Source organism: Carassius carassius, chromosome 14 (genome assembly GCF_963082965.1).
Source record: "Carassius carassius chromosome 14, fCarCar2.1, whole genome shotgun sequence".
Taxonomy (NCBI): Eukaryota; Metazoa; Chordata; class Actinopteri; order Cypriniformes; family Cyprinidae; genus Carassius; species Carassius carassius.
The window spans coordinates 2,086,308-2,113,403 of NC_081768.1; the positions used below are offsets into that span (position 1 = coordinate 2,086,308).

A 27,096-nucleotide genomic window follows, 5' to 3' on the forward strand; every position below is an offset into this window, starting at 1 on the left:
TCGTTAATTTAAACAACGATCGATCATGGAAATTATCGAATATTGACATCCCTAAATACAAATGAGTTTGATGGAAAACTGGTTATTGTCTGCATCAAACCATGCTTCTGTACAAATGTCACGCTGCAGTGTTTGTTAGAGCTGCCAACTTCTCCACCCCATTTACAGAGTGAAATTCTCTGACTACCTTTATCTCCCAGGACTGTTGTTGAATCTTCCAAAAGTTTTGGCTTGGGGTGCTTCACATGCAGTGGCAGCAGCAGCACTTTCCACCACACCAATAACACGGGGCTGCCCGCCGACGTGCCTGACTTTAAATCGGCGCTACTAAACACGGATATCGGCCGATGCCGATATATTAAATAATGACAAATATCGGCCCGATATATTGGTCGACCTCTACTTCCAACAGTCTTGAAGGAGTTCCCAGAGATGCTTAGCACTTGTTGGCCCTTTTGCCTTCTGTCTGCGGTCCAGCTCACCCCAAACCATCTCGATTGGGTTCAGGTCCGGTGACTATGGAGGCCAGGTCATCTGGCGCAGCACCCCATCACTCTCCTTCTTGGTCAAATAGCCCTTACACAGCCTGGAGGTGTGTTTGGGGTCATTGTCCTGTTGAAAAATAAATGATGGTCCAACTAAACGCAAACTGGATGGAATAGCATGCCGCTGCAAGATGCTGTGGTAGCCATGCTGGTTCAGTATGCCTTCAATTTTGAATAAATCCCCAACAGTGTCACCAGCAAAGCACCCCCACACCATCACACCTCCTCCTCCATGCTTCACGGTGGGAACAAGGCATGTAGAGTCCATCCGTTCACCTTTTCTGCGTCGCACAAAGACACGGTGGTTGGAGCCAAAGATCTCAAATTTGGACTCATCAGACCAAAGCACTGATTTCCACTGGTCTAATGTCCATTCCTTGTGTTCTTTAGCCCAAACAAGTTTTTTCGGCTTGTTACCTTTCTTTAGCAGTGGTTTCCTAGCAGATATTCTACCATGAAGGCCTGATTCACACAGTCTCCTCTTAACAGTTGTTCTAGAGATGTGTCTGCTGCTTTCTTAAAGTAATGATGGCCACTCGTTTTCCTGTACTTAGCTGCTTTTTTCTTGCCATAATACAAATTCTAACAGTATATTCAGTAGGACTATCAGCTGTGTATCCACCTGACTTCTGCACAACACAACTGATGGTCCCAACCCCATTTATAAGGCAAGAAATCACACTTATTAAACCTGACAGGGCACACCTGTGAAGTGAAAACCATTTCAGGTGACTACCTCTTGAAGCTCATCAAGAGAATGCCAAGAGTGTGCAAAGCAGTAATCAAAGCAAAAGGTGGCTTTTTTTGAAGAACCTACAATATGACATATTTTCAGTTGTTTCACACTTTTTTGTTATGTATATAATTCCACATGTGTTAATTCATAGTTTTGATGCCTTCAGTGTGACTCTACAATTTTCATAGTCATGAAAATAAAGAAAACTCTTTGAATGAGAAGGTGTGTCCAAACTTTTGGTCTGTACTGTATATAACTGGATACTGTATTTACATGTAGATACAATGTTTAATTAGTATACAGTTATGTAGTTAATATAAAAAATTTATAAAAAACATAAAAGTATTTTTTTCTATAAATAATAATAATCATATTTTATTAACTGAATGAACAGTAGTGGACAACTATTTTTACAGTATTTTAACCAGCTAAAAAGTGATTTTAAGTCCGTTATTTCTATCTTTCAGTTTTGGACATTTAAAGGGTGGAAAGTAAAAACAGCTTAGTGTACAAAATACATTGTCTTCAGAACACATGGATGTCGTGCACAGATTGTATGAAGCGCTTTTATTTATTTCTGTACTTTTTGGAGCTTGACAGCTACTGGTCACCATATGCTTTCATTATACAGAGAAAAAAAAACAGGTATGTTCCACATAAGAAATACAGCATGAGGGTGAGTAATTGATGACAGAAGATTCATTTTTGGGTGAAATATGTCTGTTAAACAAGCAGTAGTTCTCGATATATTCCAGGTTGAGGTTCAGACAGCCGGCTGATGACCCCATAATGTCTTCCTCATTAATCTCATCCTATCAGGAGGATTGCTAGACTTATCCGACAGGGAAAGATGATAGAGGATAATTAGATTTCAGAAGCACAAGGCTGAGACAGCGAGCTCACTTTGGGAGTTTTCTTGGGGGGGAGGGCAGTCGAGGGGGTGGGGGGGGGTTGGTCTAGTGGCAGGAAACAGGAAGTACTGAATTGTCTTTCTTGCAGGGATGTCAGCAGTCAGGAGTGGGAGGAAGGGGAGGAGTTTGAGTGTTACCCTCCTGGGATGAAGGTGCAGGTGAGGTATGGGCGAGGCCGCAATCAGAAGACGTACGAAGCCACTGTGAAAGAGTCAGACCTGGAGGGGGGAGAGGTGCTCTACCTGGTGCACTACTGTGGCTGGAACGTCAGGTAAGGCAGGACCCTGGGAGCTCCACCTAATCTGTTTGCATTTACGAAAAACCTGGTAGACCCAATCAGATTATGGTAATGGAGTCAGAGGGGATTGAGAGTTTTTGTAGGCCAAAACCCAGAAGCAAGCTTTTTAGCTCTTTCATTGGCATTGCAATGAAGTCAGAGGGTTTTTGAGTGGGTTTTTGGTTAAATGTCTGAAATGAGGCCAGTGGTGGACAAACGCTCAAGACATGTTCTTAATGTTTTTGTAAGCCAAAACCTAGGAACAAGGAATTTTAGCACTTCTGAATCCATCAAGTCAATCCAAGTCAATGGGTTTTTGGCAAAATGTGTAATTAGGTGGTGAACACAAGCTCAAAATATTTGGATGTTTTTTAGGCCAAAGCATAAAAAATAGCATGGTCTTGAAGTCTTTTTTTTTTTTCACAGGTTTTTGGTTAAATGCCTGATATAAAGTTTGTCATAAACATGATCTCGGTATGTTTTCACATTGTTTTTGTAGGCCAAAACCCCAAAACAACAATTTTAGCACTTCGATTTCCGTCATCCCGATGTCATTGAGTGTTTGAATGGGTTTTTGGGTAAAAGCCTGAAATCAGGTCTGTTGTGAATACTATCTAATTTTCACGTTGTTTTTTAGGCCAAACCCCAGAAACATTTTGGCACTTCCGGTTCCTTTGACTCAAAATCAGTGGGTTTTTGGTCTCGTGTCTGAAATGAGGCCACTGGTGAACGGTTTACTCTCGACACAAACTGCATCAGCAACGCCACCTTGTGATGTTTTTAGTTTTTTAGAAGATTTGACAGTTTTCTAACAAGTGGTTAAACTGGACTGCAGAGGTTGTCGGGGACATTAAACGTCATCAAACTAACAAGAAAACTCATCTACTCGTGTTTATCTGCCAAACTATTCTAACTCAAACTTTCATTGAAAATGTTTTTAAATAGAGATATGTCAACTCAACACGTTGATGTCATGTGACTCTGCTGTAGTTCGTTTATAGCCTGCGTTTAGCTTTTAACTTCAGCTGATTGTGTTGATGTGTAAGAATCAAACTCTTGTTGGTGTTTTCTGCAATAATCCATGAGCCAATGGAAAAATCCTATTGTGTCTTTGTCAGTGTAACCAGGTTGACGCCAACTTAAAATACATTGCTGCTGCGCTGTATTACTTCTTGATGGACACATCAAGTTACCGACCACAGCTTTTTTTGATTTTAACGTGTTTAAATATGACTTTCTGCCCATCCAAAAGTAATTATATAGTCCAAAAACAAAGCAGAATTTGCACTTAAGCTCATCTATGTTTAGTTTACCACCAAGTTCCTGTCAGAGATTTGATGCACTAACCTGGAAAACTTGATATTTTTTTTGAAGTTAGTTCTAATATCAAACTATTTCTTTGTGAACCCGTCTTGGTTTCCATACTTGTCGGATTGAGGAGGTGCTTTCTAGTTTCACGTGTTGTCTTGTGGAAAATGTTGATCTTAGTGATAGACTGATAAAGCCTCTTATCATCTTTGAAAAAGGTTTCTTGGTGGTTTATAGAAATAAGTCAGGTGTGCATTTGGTACTTGACACATTAAAGTCTTTTTGACTTCTTTTTTTGCATCTAAGAGGATGATCAGAGACGAATGGACGTATTTTCACACTTGTAGACATCTGTATGAGGAGATGGATCACATCAACTCGGGGTTCAATCTGTAAGCGTTCCCATTCATCTCAAAGGCAGTTTTTTAGTTACCAAATGAAACCAAAGTACACAGTTTTGAGTTTGTTATTTCCTTCCAACTCTCATTGAATAGGTTCATGGAATGATTATGGTTGCTTTGCCATTGCAAATAGCTGTCAGTATGAACAACACTTAAAACAAGAACACGTCGTCAAGACATACTCAGGTTTTTCATCTAAGATTTGGATTTGAGCGTGGACATTTCTGATAAAAATAGCAGAGCAGGATCTTCTGAAGACATTGCAGCTTTGTTGCTTTACATTAGTCATGTTGTCGCAGTGTTTTTTGTTCTCTTGATTGTGATTTTATATCTTGCAGTTGTGACTTGTGCAGTGTAATATCTAATTATGTGTACATTGCATCTTGCAATTGCAACGAAAGAAAAAGTTTTCTGAGTTTTGTAGTCCTATTTAGTAAATGTTGACCAGTCTTTCTCTTTGAACAGGTATGACGAGTGGATCAAAGCCGATAAGATCGTCAGACCAGCCAATAAGAACATCCCTAAAATAAAGCACCGCAAAAAAATAAAGGTACAGAGATTTGATGATGATATTTTATTATTACTTTGAACGGAAAGTTCAAGGAACAGTATATATTTGCAGTTTGATCAATTTAATAAATCCTTGCTGAAAAGAAGTATTAAATCTTGCTGACTCCAAATTTTAAAACTGTAATTTATTTTTTATGCATATTCATATGTAGAGAGGTTGCTTTATTAATTTGTTGTTTTTGTTTAACCACAGAATAAAGCAGAACGAGAAAGAGACCGAATAGAGAGATTGACAGACCATGTGGATCTTCCTTCACCCAAAAACCGCTTCAACCGATTGTCCAAACCAAACTCCGGCAGTGATGCTTTCTCCACGAAGGAGGAGTATGGCGATGAAGGAAGCCAGCAGATGCCCGTCAAGTCCATTGAGATCACATCAATTCTCAACGGCCTCCCAGGTACCTGTATATTCACACTGCTTCATTACAAGTCTTACTTGAAGAAGTGTGCAATTTTTCAATGCTAAAATACTTCCTTGTGTTCATTAATAATTTGACTTCCTAAAGAGTGTCACCAAAAAAAATCAAATAAATTCAATTTTAATGTATCCTCAATTTTAAGTTGTAAAAATAGTTCACAGTATTTCTGTTTTACTGTATTTTTAATCAAATAAATGCATCCTTGGTGAACAAAAGAGACGTCTTTTTTAAAAACTCTTACAGACCCCACACTTTTGGACGTTATAGTATATGCAAGTTTATCAACTAGAGAATGTTTCTAATATTTGTAATCAAATAAACATTATCTGAAAAAATATTATTATTATTATTATTTCATGTAGTTGTCTTTAAGTTGAAGTCCTAAAACAACAAATAAATAAAAAAATGTAAACAATTAAAATCATTTAGACAAAAATTACAAAAGCTAAATTAATTTTTCTTATTAAAATAAAAAATGCAATCAATATTTTCAAAATATATTAAAAAATAAAACTTTTATTGTATATCAGTGATACTACAATAAAAAAATAGCATGAACATTAATTGACCAAAAGGTGTGGGAGACCGGTTTCATTTGTTTAATATAGCACTGGAGCAGAGCTAAAGTTTTGGTGCCATCCCTCGGTTTCCCACAGGCTCTGAAAGCTCCACAGACGACAGCGAGCGAGAAGATGATGGTGACGCTGATCTCGACGAAGAGGATCATCCAGGAGCACGAGCGAGCCTTCGGAAAGCAGGTCTTCCAGAACGCCCGCTTACGCCGCAGCACTGGGAGAGCGGAAGCCCGTCTGAAGCCTTCAAATCTCCCGCTGACGAGGAGCCGAGCGTCCAGAACAGCCCCGAAATGAGCAAGAGAAAGGGCCAATTTGAGGTGGAGCTCGAAGGATCCGGCGGCAGAAGAAAAAAGGCTGAAGGTCAAGGTGAACGTGCTTTGAAAAGCCCAGGGAAAGGCAGAACTAGAAGCAGCAGAGGAGGCGATTGGCTGCCAAGTAGTTCACCCAAAAATTTAGAAGAACGAGGTCCGGTGGAGGATAGAGGTGCTCAATCGTGTAGCAGCTCTGAAGACGAAGCAGATCCTACAACAGAACCACAAACCAAGGAAGAGTCAAGAGGAAATCCCAAAACCAAGGGCTCACCTTCAAAGAAATACAATGGACTGAAGGATAAAAATAAAAGCGGGCGTTCGGGATTCTGGGAGATCCCGGAGAAAAGAGCCAAAATATCTACAGGGATTGAAGAAAGATCGCCTGGCTGTCGTACCAAAGGCCAGAAGGACGTGTGGTCTAGTATCCAAGTTCAGTGGCCCAAGAAGACCCTAAAGGAGCTGTTTTCGGACTCTGATACCGAGGCAGCCAACTCGCCTCCACCAGCCGTAACGGCTCCGGAAGAGCCCTTCGTCGAACCCTCCCGGGACGAGGAGATCGCCGAGGACAAGCTGCAGGAGCATCCCAGCAGTGGCACCAACTCGGTCCTCAACACGCCTCCGACTACACCAGAGTCGCCCGCCATAGGAGAAGGACCCGCCGAGGTCCGAGCGCCGTCGCCGCCCACCAGTCCTCCAGCCGTCTCTTCACCAACAGGAGCTCTGCTGGAGGAGCAAGCGGGGGGGCGCAGCGAGTCCGACAGCAGCACGGTGGAGGTGGAGAGCATGGGTGGAGAAATCCAGGAGATTCCTCAAGAAGAGGGGGCAGGTTCCCCTTCCAAGGCTTTTGATGGAAACCTGTCGTGCAACAGTAACAGCAACTGTAGCCTCACGATAAGCAACTGCAGCCAGCAGGAGAGCGAGCAGAAAAATAAAGGTATGTGCTGTCACCTACATCAGAGGGTATTTAACTTTTAATGCCAAGTACCACCTCAGAAAATATTTCGCTCTCCAAGTACCACTATAATGACCAACATTAAAACACAGCAGCGTAGCAGGCCTAATTATACAGATACAACTCTGTCAAGTTTTATTCCAAATAAGAATTATTGTTCTTGTCAGCTACTTTAACATTGTAAATACACAGTTTGAACATTAACACTTCACTGGCCTTGCATACAGGTACATAAAATATTAAATAATGATTAAATTAAAATGACCTGACAGTTACATAAAAACTGTACTGTACTTAAAAGTAAAACAATAAAAATTAACTGAAATCTGTTGTATTTTAACATTAATTTATATTTAATTTTGTGATTCCTCTGCGAACCACTAGAGGGAGCCTGTGACACTTTGAGAACCTACATCATATGCATGTTTCTGAAGCCCAAAGTATACTTTACTTAGGGCTGTGCAATTAATCGAAATTGAGTTTCAATTTCAGCTTCCAACGATTATGAAAATCCAATAATTGAGAAAACTATAATTGCGCCCCATTCCTATCCCTCCCCTCCTCAGCAGTGAGGTTTTGCTCCTCCATAAAAGCCCAAACTTAACATACAAATCTGTAAAATCATGTAATATGATTTTCGCAAAATAGGATGTGCTTGATTTATTAATGTTAATTAGATATGTGCGTGTTTTTAAAAGCACGAAAGAACTTGCGCTGTTCTGTGAATGTGCTGCGACACGGAGCAGAACATGGACATAAAAACTAAACTTTTAGCTTAAACTGCATGCCTAAAAGGTCAAATTCAGGCAAAAATGTGTCAAAATGTGGCGCTTGGTGATTATTCATGTAAACACTTAAGTGAATGTAAACGCTGTGTAACAGTATATTAGATCAGTGCAGGTAATATTCCTTCTGCCGTATCAAACAACAAAAGACAGAGAAAATCACTCACTGCGCTTGACTTAAGATCTTTTGTAACTTTAGTAAGAAACAAAGCAAGTTTAATTCTTACAGTGAAGATAATGCTGTTTTATTTTACATGTGATTATTTAGTTTCTGTAGTATGCTGTTAGCTGAATACTTTAGACTTGCATAAAAAAGAACTCTTTCTTTTATATCTTTTATTCTAACTTTAAATTTAAAGTTAATTTAATTAAGTTTAATTAAGATGGTGTAATTTCAGTAATTGAGGACCTTTTTCACTAATATAAAGTTTTGTCAGAAAGTTTTTTTTAATAAATGTATATTTATAACAATATACTATGTATTTCTATCACCTTTGCATCAAATTAAATAAAGAAAATGAATTTAACACTAATGCGAGGGTGTTTCTAATGCAGCTTCTGTAGGAGGGATGGTAAATTTTACATCTTTCTCTCTTCTGACTGCCATTATTAGTCTCTCTAAAAAAAAAAAAATTTCCAGTTTATTGAAAGTCATAAACACTATTATGCAAATGGGAATGCAAAAAAATATATTTGTGGTACACTCCCATTCACTGCTTTTGAAGTTAATCCCAACTATGACAAAATGTAAAAAAGCATGTACCACCCGATTTTTGTAACCGTGCATACGTTTACGTCACACACAGTAAAAAATTAAACTGAAGTGACAAAATTATGACAATAACTAAATAGCAACAGACAGCCGCTTTGAGAAGTGCTTGTATGAGAGGGTTGTGAGATAGCAGCAACTTTAATTTAGATGAGTTAGGGCTGGGCAATATGGCATGTTGAACTTTTTACTAGTTAAAAAAAAATCATCATCATTACAAGAAATGCATTTTTTGACTGAGTTCTCATCCATGTCACAGCCTCATCCAGTCAGAAGAGGCACAAGGAGTCTCAAGGCGGCGGAGCATCAAAGAAACACAAGCGCAGTCATAAAAGCCTGAGCTTACATCCCAAGAAGAACCGCAAACCAGGTAACAGAAATCGACATCTGCTTGAAGAGCTTTTTCATAGATGTCAGTGGAGCGTTGATAAGCTTCAGCAGAGCTTTAAGCAGCTCCTGTGTAATTCAGTTCTTCTCTAGTCCTTCCAGTGTTTTATTGCTGCAGAGATGTGAGCGTGTTCAAGTGTCTCTGCGCATCCATGTTTTCAGTCTACTGCAGCAGTGTAGCATCGTTCTGTAAATCAGCTGAGATTTAAGCTGTATGAGTTCAGCAACTTCAGTAACTCCGTTTAAATGTTAATTTTGTTTTCAAATGAAGTTATGGTTTTACATCATTTGCTAACATGTGCCAATAATCTTCCCGTACCTGTAATAAGAAAAAAATGGGAAGGTTTAAAGGCTCTGTGTTTTTTTGTTTGTTTGTTTTTTTTGTTTTGTTTTTTAATCAAAATGAACGTTTTGATTGTTTAATGTTCGAAAATGAAGCTGAAAAAAAGTTTGTAATTTTTTTAATTTTTAGATTTTTTTTAGTAGCAGTGAAATGCTACTATAATAGCATTAACTTATTTATTTAGTCACTTTTATATTTGTATGTGGTAGTAGTGGTAATTATTATTATTACAAACAAGTGCAGCAAACCTGAAATATTGTAAATCTGAACCTAATTTTGATAGCATATTGAATCTTAATATTATTTTTCTATTTTTCCAAATCATACAGCCGTAATTTTTTTTTTATACTATAATAATAAAATAATCTGCAGTTTTTCCACTTTCACTGCATTTATAGAAAGTGTGTGGTTCTTAAAATATTTACTTTTTAGTATCAGCTGTGGTATTAATTTATTATTTCAGTAATTTAGCAGCAAATAAAATAATTCTTATATTTATAAATATTAATAAATTATCATTACATATTTATTATTAAATGTATTATGTAAAAAAAATATTTCTTTATGAATTTTTGCATGTTAGTTAAATTATTTAAATTATAAAATGTAAAAATTATTAATAGTTTAACAATTGATTATTTATTTATTATAAGCTTGAATTAATAATTACTATTAGCACAAACCCCAGTTTGGGAAGCCCTTCATAAGTGCTTTACTTTCACACATACTGAAGACTTTTTTCAATCAAACTCAAGCATAGTTTTTGCTTGTTTTTGATTTTGTTTTTTCACAGACCTTCTTATTTCTGGTCTTGTGGTTCAGGGTCACAAATCGTCTGCTGAATGTAATGTAAAGACAAATGTATAATGTTTAATGTAGCACATGAGCTTTCATGAAGAGGTTTCACGTTTGTCTCTCCTCTCCTCCGGGTGGCGCTGCAGCCCACAGCAGTGACAGTGAGGACCAGTGTATGAGCGAGAGCACTGCCAAATCCCCCACATCTAAGAGCAGCAGCGAGCTGAAGCGGATGCCCCCCTCAGGCCACAAGTACCACAAACACGGCGATCCGGATCACTCCCACGGCCGGGGCAAGTGGAGCTTCCAGATGTGTAAGTGACACAGACCGCCACACATTCTCAATGAGAAGACATTAATGTTTGATGCTGATTGATGCTGGCTCCTGTCCCTTCAGCGGACCTGGAGAAGATGAGCAGTCTAGAGCGGATAGCGTTCCTTCAGGAGAAACTGCAGGACATCAGGAATCACTACCTCCTGCTCAAATCTGAGGTGGCCTCCATCGACAGGAGACGCAAGCGCATGAAGAAGAAAGAGAGAGAGAGTGAGTGCTTCCAGCTCTTTCAGTTTGTGTTGGCCAATATTATAGAGTCAACAAATAGATCAAATAGAATTAGAACAGAGTGCAAGAATTAGAGGGTTGAGTTGACAAATAGATCAAATAGAATTAGAATAGAGAGTGCTACAGTTAGAGGGTCAAGTCAACAAATAGATAAAATAGAATTAGAACAGAGTGCAAGAATTAGAGGGTTGAGTTGACAAATAGATCAAATAGAATTAGAATAGAGAGTGCTACAGTTAGAGGGTCAAGTCAACAAATAGATAAAATAGAATTAGAACAGAGTACTAGAGTTAGAGGGTTGTCAACAAATAGATCAAATAGAATTAGAATAGAGAGTGCTACAGTTAGAGGGTCAAGTCAACAAATAGATAAAATAGAATTAGAACAGAGTACTAGAGTTAGAGGGTTGTCAACAAATAGATCAAATAGAATTAGAATAGAGAGTGCTACAGTTAGAGGGTCAAGTCAACAAATAGATAAAATAGAATTAGAACAGAGTACTAGAGTTAGAGGGTTGAGTCAACAAATAGATAAAATAGAATTAGAACAGAGTACTAGAGTTAGAGGGTTGTCAACAAATAGATAAAATAGAATTAGAACGGAGTACTAGAGTTAGAGGGTTGTCAACAAATAGATCAAATAGAATTAGAACAGAGTACTAGAGTTAGAGGGTTGTCAACAAATAGATAAAATAGAATTAGAATAGAGCGTGCTACAGTTAGAGGGTCAAGTCACATATATAACATTTGTTCACTTGACGAACACAAGCTTCTAGAGGCACATCACTCTGAAGTAATGAAGGCAGTGCAGAGGCAGTGATGGTTTTGTAGGTAAATATTAATACCCTGATTTTTATGCGAGCAGTTACTGGTAGCCGGTGGAAATTTCTAACGTGTATTCTTTTCGGCTCATTTAAAATGAATCTTGCTGCCGTATTCTGGATTAATTGTAAAGGTTTGATAGAACTGGCTGTAGGAGAACACTGCAATAGTCCAGCCTGGACAGAACAAGAGCTTGAACAAGATGATTGCTCACCCGTACCCCTCTTGTGTCCCAGCAGGTGCAGCGGCGTCCTCGTCCTCATCCTCACCGTCCTCCAGCTCTCTGACGGCGGCTGTCATGCTGACGCTGGCTGAGCCCACGGTGTCCAGCGCACCGCAGACCTCGGGGCTGTCTGTGGAGTGCAGGTGACAGCAGCGGGACGCCGGCGGCGAGCAGCACAGAGCACTTAACCAGCACCCTGCCCACCCCAGAGACACTGACGGACACAGCGACGGGACGAAACCAGAGCCACCAGACAGCAACAAGCACTATTTTATATCGACAACTGTTTCCTTGGCAAGCTAATTGCACTCAAGTGCACTTTCATTCTGAGAGTTGTGGGTGGGTCGGGTTTGACAACAGGACAAAGACTATTTCTATTTGTTCGTCCGTTCATTTTACAAACTGATCCCATTAACTTTTGACCATTTATGAATATTCGATTCTTTCTTTGAATATGAATTCATCTGCAGTGACTGAACACTGTAGTTCACCCTCAGATCCACCGGTCCCGAGCCGTTAAAGAGGCGGCAGAGTTTAGAAACATGGACTTTCACTGACGGTCAGTCAACGCTGCAGTGCCTTACAGTTTGGGCACTTGTGAGGAATGCTGGGAAACGCTCAGTGCTGGCTAACCTGTCATCCAGGGGTAGATATATGTTTCATAACAGAGCCCAAACTCACATGAAACTGAATGTCTGCTTTTCTTTTTAATCATAACAGGAATCAAGAGTCTGTCCAGGTCATATTTCACCCTAAAATTATTTATATACATATTATATGTATATATAGCAAAAAAAAAACTGTATTACAGTAATAAGATTCACCACTGATTCATATTTTCACACTGATATATGTATTATGAATACTGTATTACTGTAATGAGATTTATGATAATCATTGAGAATAGAAAAGATTTAAGCAATTTCATAACAAAAAATAACAAACTTCGTTATGCTTTTGTTAATATGATTTCTTAAATACTGTATAAGAGTCCTGAGAAAAACCACTGACAATAATAATTATACATTTAATAAATAATTGTATATAAATTTCACAATTAATAAAAAAACAGTGCTCCTAAAAATAGGTTTCATTTTTTAATTGTGAAATTTTTATATATATATATGTATATGTGTGTGTGTGTGTATATATATATATATATATATATATATATATATATATAAAATAAAACATTGGAAATAATTAGAAATTTTAATTAAAATTACAATTTTAATTATTATTTTATATATTATAATTATATTTTAAATTAGTATTTGTATTACATTATTTTATTAAATATATAGTATTTAAATATACTGTTATAGAAGCAATTGGGAACTATAAATTTAATAAATATTTATGTATAAATCATGTTTTAATAAAAAACAAAATCTTAATGGCCCTAAACATTGGTTTCATTTTGAAATATTTTTTTGCATATTTTGGTTTAATAAATAGATCATTAAAAATGCCATATCGCAGTAATGAGAATCACAGTTGAAAGTGATGAGAATTGTATATTTAATAATTATATTTAAATTGTTTTCACAATTAAATTTAGTTTTAGGGTTAAATCTGACTTGGATGTGTTTTGGTTCAGATCACGCCTTATGAATGTTATATCCCAATTTGTCCATTGTTTTATTTGTGATGATTTCAGAAAGCCTTATGAATGATATGTTGACCAGCCCTTCATCTTCATCGTTCTCCGCTCGATTCTCTGTGTTTGTTCATGAGCTTGTCTTGTCGACGGAGAAGCGAGCGAGTCGGGATAAGGGCTATTGAGCCGCGCGCTCACGTTTGGAGTTTGCGTTCAGTATCTCTGGAGGTGAAATGTATTATGATTGTTGACAATTTGAGAATTGATGACTTTTTCTGGCAGCCAGGATTCTAAGTGTATTTTACTACTGAAATCTATCCAGACCCTGTGGGGTTTAAATGGTTAATGTGGCAGTATTCAGAAGTGCAATGGCAGATTCATCTGTGATCGTGTGCAATGACAGATGCCGTTCTGTTCTGTACGTAGCCTTTGTGTATTTGTCTTCCTTGTTTCCATTTCCCGCCTCTTTCTCCAATGCCGTGAGTGTAGGCCACTTAGAAACACTCTGCTGGTTTGGTGGCTTGTGCTTGCAGTGATGGGTGGACTGTGGGTTAAAGCAGTAATTCACCTAAAAATTAAAATGCTTTCATGTGCTTCCAAAACCGTATAATGAAATTGTCCTGAGAAACACAAAAGATGTTTGTTTTTCCTACAACATCTGTCGGTCTCTAAAAACAACATCATTTCAGTCTGTTTCTCACACAAATCTATCCGAGGAAGCTTGTTTCCACCACAGTATACAAAAATAAAAGAGCTAACTGGGACTTGTTTTTTCCACACAATTTTGAGGTTGTGTACATTAAGAGAGATTTTCAGAATCAGAATTGTGTGATGCAAATTTGGAATTTTGAAAAAGAAAAAAAAGTCAGAATTTCAGATTTAAACTGAAATTAGAAATAAACTAATAATTCTGAGAATAAAGTCCAAATTGCAAAATGTAAATTTAGAGAAAAATACATCAGAATTACAAGAGATAAACTCAGAATTCTGAGAAAAATGATATAATTGTGACGCAAATTAGAACTTTGAAAAAAACTCAAATGTGTGAGATGACTTAATATTTTAAATAATATTTTAAATATTTTAAACAGGAATGGCAGAAATTTGAATTTTGAGAATTGAGAAGAAAAAAAATCTAAATTACAAGATGCAAACTCAATTTTCAGGAAAAAAGTAAAATTGTGAGAAACTGAATTCTTCAAAAATACGAGATGTAAATGCAGAATTCTGAGAAAAATGCATCAGAAATGCAACATTTAAACTTCTGAACTTCTGAATTTTGAACAGAATTGTGTCAATCTCAAAATTGTCAGATGCAAACTCAGAATTCCACGTAAAGTCAAAATTGTGAGATGTAAATTTAGAAAAATTAGGATAACGGCATAATTTCAATATGCTGAATTCAAAAGTTTAAAAGTCAAAATTGTGACACAAACTCAGAATTCTGTAGGAAAGATTTTTTAAAAAATTAGGAAGGATCGCTAGATGTAATCTTGCAATTGCAAGAAAAAAAATACTTAAAAATGTAAAGTATCTTGATTTAATAAGACTTCAAATACAGCACAACAGCCGCTCCAAGAAAAATCAATAGCATGGTTTGAGTGAAGACATGAGGATGAGTCCATGTTCATTTGGGGTGAATTACTGCTTTAAAAGTAAAACCAAGAGAAGCTCCGAGAACCAAGCAACATCTTCCTCTCATCTCTGAACCCTCGGTGGTTTCATCCTGCGCGATCTGACCAGGGAAAGGGTTACGATGTGAAAAGTGCTGAAGATCTCCAGAGTTTCCTTTGTATAGACTCCCTCTTGTATCATAACCTGAAGGTCTGTAGCGTTTGGCACTTGTATGTAATTGTATGCCTTTGTTATACATTTGTATATTGAGAAGTGTGTTTTGAGTCGAGCTATTTAATATCTTGCACTGTTAATACCATGTACGTTTCTGTACAGTTTTACTGTTTTAACTGTAGCGTCTGTGTACATCCAGAAAGTAGAAGCATGTTCATTTTCTTATTCGCGCTTTTGTTTCGTTCTTGCATAGAGGTTAGTTTTGATTTCATGCTATTTTGTTCTCGTCTGTGTATTTCCATTAAGACTGTGCTTGTACCAGGTTTTCTTTTTCTTTTCTTTTTTCTTTTTTAAAATGTGGTATTTTCCAATCTGTACATGAACTGTAAAGTTTTATGGATCTTTACAAGTATGTTCAGAGATGTTTGTAAAGACGAGAGAGAGAGAAAGAGAGTGTCAAAGCTTAACAGGAAGTTCTATCATATTTATTAAGCTCATCAGAAGATGGACCGTGTGTAATTTATTGTACAAATGTAAGCAGAAAAGCCTTTGAATTAAATGCCATAGTTTGTGACCTTGAATGTCCACTTCGGTTCCTATCAGAGATAAGTGATCACAATCCTAAATCTAGTGATCTGCTGCTGTGTTTTGATCTAAAATATCTTCTGAAGAACAGCACAACCTGAGACTCTGACTATACGGAACAAATATATAACTAACAATGCAAAACAAAATACTAGAATAGAAAACCTACAACCCGAATTCCGGAAAAGTTGGGACGTTTTTTTAAATTTTAATAAAATGAAAAGGAATTTAAAATCACATGAGCCAATATTTTATTCACAATAGAACATAGATAACGTAGCAAATGTTTAAACTGAGAAATTTTACACTTTTATCCACTTAATTAGCTCATTTAAAATTTAATGCCTGCTACAGGTCTCAAAAAAGTTGGCACGGGGGCAACAAATGGCTAAAAAAGCAAGCAGTTTTGAAAAGATTCAGCTGGGAGAACAACTAGTGATTGATTAAGTTAATTGATATCAGGTCTGTAACATGATTAGCTATAAAAGCTTTGTCTTAGAGAAGCAGAGTCTCTCAGAAGTAAAGATGGGCAGAGGCTCTCCAATCTGTGAAAGACTGTGTAAAAAAATTGTGGAAAACTTTAAAAACAATGTTCCTCAACGTCAAATTGCAAAGGCTTTGCAAATCTCATCATCTACAGTGCATAACATCATCAAAAGATTCAGAGAAACTGGAGAAATCTCTGTGCGTAAGGGACAAGGCCGGAGACCTTTATTGGATGCCCGTGGTCTTCGGGCTCTCAGACGACACTGCATCACTCATCGGCATGATTGTGTCAATGACATTACTAAATGGGCCCAGGAATACTTTCAGAAACCACTGTCGGTAAACACAATCCGCCGTGCCATCAGCAGATGCCAACTAAAGCTCTATCATGCAAAAAGGAAGCCATATGTGAACATGGTCCAGAAGAGCCGTCGTGTCCTGTGGGCCAAGGCTCATTTAAAATGGACTATTTCAAAGTGGAATAGTGTTTTATGGTCAGACGAGTCCAAATTTGACATTCTTGTTGGAAATCACGGACGCCGTGTCCTCCGGGCTAAAGAGGAGGGAGACCTTCCAGCATGTTATCAGCGTTCAGTTCAAAAGCCAGCATCTCTGATGGTATGGGGGTGCAGAAGTGCATACGGTATGGGCAGCTTGCATGTTTTGGAAGGCTCTGTGAATGCTGAAAGGTATATAAAGGTTTTAGAGCAACATATGCTTCCCTCCAAACAACGTCTATTTCAGGGAAGGCCTTGTTTATTTCAGCAGGACAATGCAAAACCACATACTGCAGCTATAACAACAGCATGGCTTCGTCGTAGAAGAGTCCGGGTGCTAACCTGGCCTGCCTGCAGTCCAGATCTTTCACCTATAGAGAACATTTGGCGCATCATTAAACGAAAAATACGTCAAAGACGACCACGAACTCTTCAGCAGCTGGAAATCTATATAAGGCAAGAATGGGACCAAATTCCAACAGCAAAACTCCAGCAACTCAGCCTTAATGCCCAGACGTCTTCAAACTGTTTTGAAAAGAAAAGGAGATGCTACACCATGGTAAACATGCCCCGTCCCAACTATTTTGAGACCTGTGGCAGAAATCAAAATTGAAAATGAGCTCATTTTGTGCATAAAATTGTAAACTTTCTCAGTTTAAACATTTGCTATGTTATCTATGTTCTATTGTGAATAAAATATTGGCTCATGTGATTTGAAAGTCTTTTAGTTTTCATTTTATTAAAATTTAAAAAACGTCCCAACTTTTCCGGAATTCGGGTTGTATAAGTTTGGAACAGAAATGAGTACAATGACTAGTTTATTTGTTACTTCATGTACTAGGGGTGTGTGTGTGTGTGTGTGTGTGTGTGTGTGTGTGTGTGTGTGTGTGTGTGTGTGTGTGTGTGTGTGTGTGTGTGTGTGTGTGTGTGTGTGTGTGTGTGTGTGTGTGTGTGTGTAAGGGCTGTCAGTTTACCACTTTATCTTAAATTCTAAAAAAAAAAAAACGCAATTAAAATATTTTAAGCAGTTAATGCACTGGCCCCGCCCCCAGACCTGTACGCCATCTTACACATGATACACTTACAAATGATTCGGTGCAACAACTCCATGAATGCAGTTCTATATATTGGGGCAAAAAAAATAAAAATACGTATGAGTTTTTGTCTTATATTTCTATCATATCACACCAGCAGCGAAAGCAATATTACACAAGTGCTGTTTTTGTCCCGAGTTTAAATGTTAACAGTTCAGTAAATAAGTTAATACTGTGCAAAATTTGAACAATATTGCATGTTTTGTTCAATTTTGCCAACGTAAATACATACCTATAAAGCCACAGCAGAATTGTTGTGCCTCTTTGAGAAACAGCGCCGTTTAGTTTCTGAATGAATCCACGTTTTGAACGAATCGCGTGAATCAATGAATCAAAGCCTGATTCATAGAGCCTTTACTGAACTCCTGAATGAATCAGCCGTTTGAACGAATCGACTCATAAAGACATCTATAGCCACCTGCTGGTAGTTTCCGTATCGTTTCATTTATTATTAAAAAACATTAAAGGGATAGTTCACCAAAAATAAATAAATCCATTCTGTCATTTAGTCACCCTCTTGTTGTTTAAAACCTCAAAATGTCATAAAAGAAGGTATTTTAAAAGAATACTGTTAGTAACTGAGCTGTTTTGGTCACTAGTGATTTTAACTGTCTGAACAAAAAATACTGAGATGTTTCTCGAATTAAACATTTAACACAATAATAGGTTTAAATTATCTTTTGGAGGGAATTTTCACAGCCAAATTTAGTTTGTGATTAAATTAACTTTCTGATCCACTTCAAATGTTGTCTAGTGTGTGTGTGTGTGTGTGTGTATATTCTAAAATCTTCAAGTTTATATATAAACGTAATAGAGCAGTCAAAAGATTAATCTCATCCAAAATAATTTAATATATATATATATATTTTATCATTTTTGTTTTATAAAATTACACGGACACACATATAAATTTATATAATATTATTTGTCTAATATTTTGTTTATCTAATATTCCGATTTATAATTATGTATAGTATAAATCATATAACTATGAATAGTCTATATACATGTAAATATTTCTTAAATCTATACATGTATGTGTGTGTGTTTGTATAAATATACACAGTACACACACACACATTATGAAAACAAACTTATTTTGGATGCCATTAATTAACATTAATCGTTCGTTTTGTTCGATGCTAATATTTAATGTTATACAGTTATGCAAACAAAAATAAATGTGAATGAAAGGACAGGGGGAATTTTGAAAGCAAATACAAAAAAAGAAAACAAATCACCCTATTAAGAATAATATATTCTGTGAAGATGTTAAGAATCTTTCAGGCGTCTGCAGCGAACACTCCCAGAGGGGTCCTTCCGTCGCTGTGTGAGCACGTGTCCTGCAGACGCCGCAGCAGATCACCGTTAACGGCGCCGCGATGATGGGCAGCAAACCGAGCACGATCGCTGCGGGGGTCTGCGGCGCGATCTTCATCGGGTACTGTATCTATTTCGACAGAAAACGACGCAGCGATCCGAACTTCAGAACCAGACTGCGTGAACGTGAGTCATGTGATCGGCAAAGATTACTCGCGCGCTGGTTAGTTTGGATTCACTGAGCTGCTGTTTAGATTACAGACTACTAGTGTTGGGGAATTACGCAATTAAACTATAAAATAAATGTAGCTTCCCAACAATGTTAGATTGGTAATAACTAACAGGTCAGTCTCGTTCAGACATTTTGACCCCCGATGAATGCTTCATTGAATCGGTTCGTTTGAGTGACTCGTATGAACGGTTCACTTGTGAGTCATAAGGTGATCATGCGTTGTGCATTAAATATGTTAATTGAACATGAATACATATAGATATCTGTAGTTTGATGTGCTGTTTTGTTCTCTCTTTTTTAGGGAGGAAGAAGCAGAGAGCTGCTCAGAATAAATCTGGACTCGCTGAAGTAGGTCAAACATCTGAATCACGTTTAGAGGTTTATTAATCTTGTCATTACATTTTTTTAAGCAGTAAATGCAACAGAACCCCAAATATGATCAACCTCATGCTAAAATGATTCTGTTACGTATCATTATTATACATTATTATTTTCTATCACTATAGTTCTTTACTGTTATGTTTTTAAAGCATTTGTTTTATTTTACTTGTTCTTTATACATACTTTATTACATATTAGTTAGTTACAGCTTATTTTTATTTTTCTTTTATTTATATTAATCATTTTTTTCATTTGAAATATTTTTTTATTTTAATCAATTTATTTCAATTTTCATATTTATTTAGTTAGACCTCATTGTTCATTATTTATTTTGTCTAATCAATTTTATTGCATTCATCTCATTTTTATCTTTATTTTAAATATCTTTATTGCCTATTTTCTATCTTTATTTTTATATAAAAAAATCATTTTAAATATTTAATTTAAGTTTAAGTTTAGTTAGAAATATCTTTTTATTTATTTATTATTCTTCAGATCTCATTTTTATCTTTTTGTTATTTAATTTTTATTTTTCATTTGAAAAGTTTGATTTAATTTTAATACATTTTATAAAAAAAATCAAGTTTAGTTAGAAAATATATTTGTATTTATTTATTTATTTATTATGCTTCAGATTTTTAATGTTTTTCTGTAAACTTTTCCTCAATCTCCTCATCACACCATTTGGTCCTTTGATCTGAGTTTTAAAAGTGTCTCTAGAGCTTTATGAAGGAGATGAAGTATGGCTCTTTATCTTTCAGTTGCCAGATCTTAAAGATGCGGCAGCCGTGCAGAAGTTTTTCCTGGATGAGATTCAGCTGGGCGAGGAGCTGCTGGCGCAGGGTGAGATGTTTGTCACAAGGTTTCTAGATCTACTCTGCATGCCATGAAGTGTTAGACACCCAAATGTGTTCCTCAGGAGACTATGAGAAGGGTGTTGATCACCTGACCAACGCCATTGCCGTCTGCGGCCAACCACAGCAGCTCCTTCAGGTGCTCCAGCAGACTCTGCCTCCTCACGTCTTCCAGATGCTACTCACCAAACTACCAACCATCAGTCAGGTGAGCTCAACACACATCTCACATCCATCACCGCACTCCTTTAAACCCCCCGTGAGCTGCGTCTAGCTCCTGGGACAAGAAGGAATGCAAGAGAAAACCAAGAACTTTCCAAAGCTACGTGTCTTCACAGTGACTATTAGCTATTTCACCTCTTGAACATTGAAACACCTCTCACTCATCACCTCTCACTACTAACATGCTGGTAGTAGAGAACCTGTGTTAAAGAAATAGTTCCCCTAGACATGAAAAATGTCAGGATGAGTTTGTTTCTTCATCAGGTTTGGAGAAATGTAGCATTGCATCAGTGTCTCATCAATGGATGCTCTGCAGTGAATGGGTGCCGTCAGAATGAGTCTAAACAGCTGATAATAACATCACAATAATAATCCACAGCACTCCAGTCCATCAGTTAACATCTGTACAGTCGTGGCCAAAAGTTTTGAGAATTACATAAATATTGGAAATTGGAAAAGTTGCTGCTTAAGTTTTTATAATAGCAATTTGCATATACTCCAGAATGTTATGAAGAGTGATCAAATAAATTGCATAGTCCTTCTTTGCCATGAAAATTAACTTAATCCCAAAAAAACCTTTCCACTGCATTTCATTGCTGTCATTAAAGGACCTGCTGAGATCATTTCAGTAATCGATTTGTTAACTCAGGTCAGAATGTTGACGAGCACAAGGCTGGAGATCATTATGTCAGGCTGATTGGGTTAGAATGGCAGACTTGACATGTTAAAAGGAGGGTGATGCTTGAAATCATTGTTCTTCCATTGTTAACCATGGTGACCTGCAAAGAAACGCGTGCAGCAATCATTGCGTTGCATAAAAATGGCTTCACAGTCAAGGATATTGTGGCTACTAAGATTGCACCTAAATCAACAATTTATAGGATCATCAAGAACTTCAAGGAAAGAGGTTCAATTCTTGTAAAGAAGGCTTCAGGGCGTCCAAGAAAGTCCAGCAAGCGCCAGGATGGTCTCCTAAAGAGGATTGAGCTGCGGGATCGGAGTGCCACCAGTGCAGAGCTTGCTCAGGAATGGCAGCAGACAGGTGTGAGCGCATCTGAACGCACAGTGAGGCCAAGACTTTTGGAAGATGGCCTGGTGTCAAGAAGGGCAGCAAAGAAGCCACTTCTCTCCAAAAAAAACATCAGGGACAGATTGGTCTTCTGCAGAAAGTATAGTGAATCGACTGCTGAGGACTGGGGCAAAGTCATATTCTCCGATGAAGTCCCTTTCCGATTGTTTGGGGCATCTGGAAAAAGGCTTGTCCGGAGAAGAAAAGGTGAGCGCTACCATCAGTCCTGTGTCATGCCAACAGTAAAGCATCCTGACACCATTCATGTGTGGGTTGCTTCTCAGTGGGCTCACTCACAATTTTGCCCAAAAACACAGCCATGAATAAAGAATGGTACCAAAACACCCTCCAACAGCAACTTCTTCCAACAATCCAACAACAGTTTGGTGAAGAACAATGCATTTTCCAGCACGATGGAGCACCGTGCCATAAGGCAAAAGTGATAACTAAGTGGCTCGGGGACCAGAATGTTGAAATTTTGGGTCCATGGCCTGGAAACTCCCCAGATCTTAATCCCATTGAGAACTTGTGGTCAATCCTCAAGAGGCGGGTGGACAAACAAAAACCCACTAATTCTGACAAACTCCAAGAAGTGATTATGAAAGAATGGGTTGCTATCAGTCAGGATTTGGCCCAGAAGTTGATTGAGAGAATGCCCAGTCGAATTGCAGAGGTCCTGAAAAAGAAGGGCCAACACTGCAAATATTGACTCTTTGCATAAATGTCATGTAATTGTCGATAAAAGCCTTTGAAACGTATGAAGTGCTTGTAATTATATTTCAGTACATCACAGAAACAACTGAAACAAAGATCTGAAAGCAGTTTCGCAGCAAACTTTTTGAAAACTAATATTTATGTAATTCTCAACTTTTGGCCACGACTGTAGAAGACAAAAGCTGAAACAAATTCATCAAGACGTTTTTAACTTCAAACCATCTCTTCCTGCTAAAATATGAGTTAATAATCCATAACAACACTAAGTTACTCCAGTGGAAAAAAAAGTCCATCTCCTGTTGTCTCTCACATCAAAATCCAGCAACATATTTATTTAGAGCTGTTTTGGCTTGTAAACTGTACTTTATCCGTGCAGATTTCTCTCCTGATTCAGACCACTTTTTCACTGGAGGAAGTGTTATTATGGATTATGGACTCGCATTTTAGTTAAAACATCTTAATGCTGGATTTGTTTCAGCTTCTGTCTTCTCCAGATGTTAACTGATGGACTGGAGTGCTGTGGATTATTATTGTGATGTTATTATCAGCTGTTTAGACTCATTCTGACGGCACCCATTCACTGCAGAGCATCCATTGATGAGACACTGATGCAATGCTACATTTCTCCAAATCTGATGAAGAAACAAACTCATCTACATCACATATAGCCTGAAGATGGTGGGGGCATTTTCTGCAAGTGTTTATTTTGGGTGTACTGTTCCTTTAACGGTGATCATTTCTCCCATTCACAGCGGATAGTAAGTTCTCCGAGTCTGGAGGAAGATGACGTGGAGTGAAGCCTGGCAGTGTGATGATCCACCTGCTGATCTTCTGGTGTTTTATGCATCTCCTTCATTCCTGTGTTTTGTTTGCACACTCATCCTGATCACTGCACTCTGTCTGGTCATAGTTTGCATTATCATAGTTCATATTAAAAGCCATTCCAAACATGATTTCTTGTAACAATCACAGATCTTTGAATACAAACGAAAGCATCAAAGTAAGAGTTGAATGTTTTTCTGGTTATAAGGTCATCATGTTACAGACACGAACACAAAGTAGTGCTGATCTATCTGCAGTGTAATCAGATGTTTTTGTGCATGAGTCGTTTTGTAAGTCGCTTTGGATAAAAGCGTCAGCTAAATTAATAAATGTAATGTAATGTTTTGAGTGTGAAAGTGTTTTGGGTACATTAATTTGTATGCACTGAACTTTAAAAATCAGTTATTCATTAAATACTTTAATCATGAATGTCTTGTGCCTCACGTTTCTGAATGTGCTTCTGCTGTTTTACTTGCTCTTCTCCAAATCATAATTTTCACGATTGCAGTGCTCTTCCTCTTGGAGGCAGTACAAACTCAGATTATTATAAACTATAAACTTGGCTTGAGATTTAGTTGTCTGAACTGAAGAATATTTTACATTAAAACTCATCTATCTTTGTTTAATAAGCAAAGACAGTTAAAGCTATTGGTCAACACAGGCATTCATAACTTTTTCAAAATATGTTTATTATGGCATACTAGAAAATATAACGATCACTACATTAAATATTATGTGCATATGGTATGCTATAGTACTCAGATAGACTACTAATTAGACGATGTGCGGTATTAATAAACCAAAAGAAATACAAAAAGATTATTTGATGTTTTACTGAGAGGCACAAATATGAAAACATTTTATAAAATGGGAAACATTTCTAATTTTCATTTAAAATTACATCTAATATTTTAATTTATTGCAGCTTTATTTCTCTTAACAAAATGTTCCTTTTTTATAATTAAATAATATTTATAATATTTAGATTTTATTTCATTTAACAAAAAATTTTTTTATTTCTTTGTTATTTTATTGAACTGAAAGCAATCTTAAACTATGCACATTGTGCATTTCACACACGTTTTCTTTTTTTCATTTGAGCATAGACATTGCACTCTGAGAGTGGCACTCTCTATAGATTTATTTTTCATACATGGAGTTTCTCGCTCAAGTTCACATTTTAAGAGCAAGTGAGAGCACTGGTGCCTCCATCTGTCCTGCTGTTCAGTGTCCACACACACTTCAATAGCGCACATTTCTGTAGGTCAACATTAGATTGAGTGGCCATTTTTCGATCTGTGACTGCAATACATTTGGCGGGATTCTAATCCCATACAACTGCCAATCAAAAGTATTCCAAACTATCCCTTTAAACTGCGGCAAGCGTAGCACAATTCCGCGGGAAAACCAAGCACTTGGCAACACAGACGCGTATGTTTACGAAAGACAGCGTAGTGGAACGTCCAAAAACACACGTAGTCACGTTGTACGCTAATAACCGGGATCGCCCAAGACGCATTACGTATAAAGCGGAAGTAGTTGCGTAAATAGTAACGTTAATATTAAATACCAATTATCAAGCAACGAAATCATGTTTAAACCAGATACAATCAATGATACAATTAGCGCTTATGATGAGGATATGATCACTGGATTTGCAGAAGTATTTCAGGTTAGTGGCATCAGATCTTAAGTGTTCTGGCTTTTAGTAGCAAGTTAACTGAAAATGCAGTTTTCTATGCAATGTATTTAAAAAATGTATTTGAGAGTTTTCTACTATGCTTTTGTTTTATTCTACCCTACAAAAGCCAAAACACAAAAACTACAGCTTTTATAGAAATTGGAGTTGATGGAGATCACAGGTGCTCCCTGTTTTGCATATTTCTGAACGGATTTACATAATCTTTTAAAAAATTAATCGAATTTCATAGAGTTATATTGAAGCCATTTTCAAGTTCCTTCCTTGGTTTTGTGTTTTTGAGTTTTAACCGTGGTGAACTCTTGTCTTATTTATCTGTATTTGCTTCATGTTGCTATGTATTTTTGCTCCTGGTTCTGTCATTTGCACTGTATACATTGTATGTTTACAATGTTGAAAAAGTTTATAAAACCAGAATTTTACTGCATGTTTACAAATGAAGAGTGAGTTGGAGCCTCTTCCCGTTCATTTACCCAACAGGGATAAAAAAAAAAAAAAAAAAAGGAAGTCTGAGGATATTTCACCCTTCGCCTGGAGTTTGATTGACATGCGGTCTGACCAATCATAATGCAAACATCCCAGACACAGACAGGAGTGTAGAGAGTTCACTGTTTATTGACGTCTTTCTGCGTCTTTAACAACATGCCCTCTGATGTTCATTCATGTTTATTCTGTGCTATAAATAGTAATAAATATGAAAAGACTATCATTTCATGTGCTGCTTGAAATGAGGCACTACAGCAATCTGTTAAAGAGCCACAGAATGGTATTTATTGTTTGAATTTCTTTAAAAAATGAAGACATTTGAATGCTTTGTTTCATACCTAAAGTAACCTGCTCTGTCTTGTTTGTCGGTGTCCTCTTTTATCAGTGATGTATTTTCTACTGCGTGAGAACATAATGTGTGGCGTGAGACCGACATGGCTTGTTGGACATAGCAACATGGCTTTTGTGTCTAAGTTTGTCTTTGAAAGGTCAGTGCTCTCTTTGGTGGGCTACTGTAAGTTTACAATGACGTAAACACTGTAATGATGTCACAGGGTGATATTCATTACTGCATGGTTATTAATGTCAGTCTGAAGATCTTTTATGTTGTATAAAGTGTAATGTGCGCCAGACTTTGTGCCACAAGTCCTGATTACATGAGTTTGGGAGGGTCTGTTTGGCCTGAAAAAATACGAGTTGTTAGATATTTTATCCGCTTTTACTCTAACCTTTATTAGTTTTGTTTTGGAGGAATATGTTCAGCTGCTTAAAGCTTCATTCACACAGCAGTAAAACATCAGAGAGCTTTTAATGACCGCAGCACAGGAAAGGGTTTGGTCGCTTTGGAAGCTTCTCTGCTGGCAGACAAATACAGGCCTAATTATTTTTATCCAAGTCTGCAGCTGGTTTCTTTCTTTCTTTTTTTACTGTGTTTGGAAGATTTAGTCAGACGCTCGGCGCTGCCAAGAGACAGGAACTGGAAAATGCTTCTGTAAAAGAGAAAATAAAATATGAAAACACAACTGGAGCCAAGAACGTCGAATAAAAACATAATGACAGACGGTGTGTTTTCCATGAACTCATGCACTCATACCAAAGCTGCTCCCTCCCTTACTTTTATAAGATGGGAAAAGTGTGTTAAGAGGGAAGCTGCTGAGATTTGATTTGGGCTTTAAAGGGATAGAGATGCTAAAATGAAAAATGTATTTATCCTCATTTATATGAATTAAAAATAGCATGAATTAAAGGCAGTATAACGAGAATTAATTATGTAAATATATATCTATACATCTGCTCACCAAGGCTGCATTCATTTGATCAAAAATAAAGTAAAACAATAATATTGTGAAATTATTTAAGTAAAAAGTTGAATATGTTTTAAAGTATAATTTTTTTTTCATAATGGTAGGGCCTTTTTCTTTCACAAAATCCATTTTTATTTTATTTTGCCCAATTTCTGTTGTTGTTGTTTTTTTTCAACCCCTAATTCAGTTTTCTTTTCTTCTGTACTTGATTTAATGGTTCATCAAAAAGCCTAATAAATGTCTAATAAATTGA

The 27,096-nt window shown here is 37.0% G+C and overlaps 3 protein-coding genes and 1 non-coding gene across 6 annotated transcripts in view; 3 read left to right on the forward strand and 1 right to left on the reverse strand.

Annotated features, from left to right (window-relative positions):
• LOC132156713 (AT-rich interactive domain-containing protein 4B-like) overlaps nt 1–12,505 on the forward strand; it is an 85,303-nt gene extending 72,798 nt beyond the window's left edge. Inside the window, exons 17-24 of one of the 3 annotated variants that reach the window (XM_059565686.1) lie at nt 2,281–2,463; nt 4,644–4,728; nt 4,942–5,146; nt 5,824–6,987; nt 8,819–8,929; nt 10,231–10,398; nt 10,482–10,628; nt 11,704–12,505. In XM_059565686.1, coding sequence (XP_059421669.1) covers nt 2,281–2,463; nt 4,644–4,728; nt 4,942–5,146; nt 5,824–6,987; nt 8,819–8,929; nt 10,231–10,398; nt 10,482–10,628; nt 11,704–11,837 — 2,197 coding nt within the window. In that variant the 3' untranslated portion in view covers nt 11,838–12,505. The remainder of the gene's footprint in view (nt 1–2,280; nt 2,464–4,643; nt 4,729–4,941; nt 5,147–5,823; nt 6,988–8,818; nt 8,930–10,230; nt 10,399–10,481; nt 10,629–11,703) is intronic. The other 2 variants (XM_059565687.1, XM_059565688.1) reach the window with 2 other exon arrangements.
• Nucleotides 1–27,096, reverse strand: part of LOC132156718 (egl nine homolog 1-like) — a 339,835-nt gene that overhangs the window by 124,896 nt on the left and 187,843 nt on the right. The gene's annotated exons all lie outside the window — the stretch shown is intronic.
• tomm20a (translocase of outer mitochondrial membrane 20) lies at nt 19,023–23,375 on the forward strand. Its single transcript, XM_059565452.1, has 5 exons — nt 19,023–19,246; nt 19,594–19,640; nt 20,435–20,516; nt 20,593–20,735; nt 23,285–23,375. The coding sequence occupies exons 1-5, from the start codon at nt 19,123–19,125 to the stop codon at nt 23,327–23,329; spliced, it is 441 nt and encodes a 146-aa protein (XP_059421435.1). The 5' UTR covers nt 19,023–19,122; the 3' UTR covers nt 23,330–23,375.
• LOC132157621 (small nucleolar RNA SNORA14) lies at nt 20,766–20,897 on the forward strand. Its single transcript, XR_009437562.1, has one exon. It is a non-coding gene; the product is annotated as a small nucleolar RNA SNORA14 (small nucleolar RNA).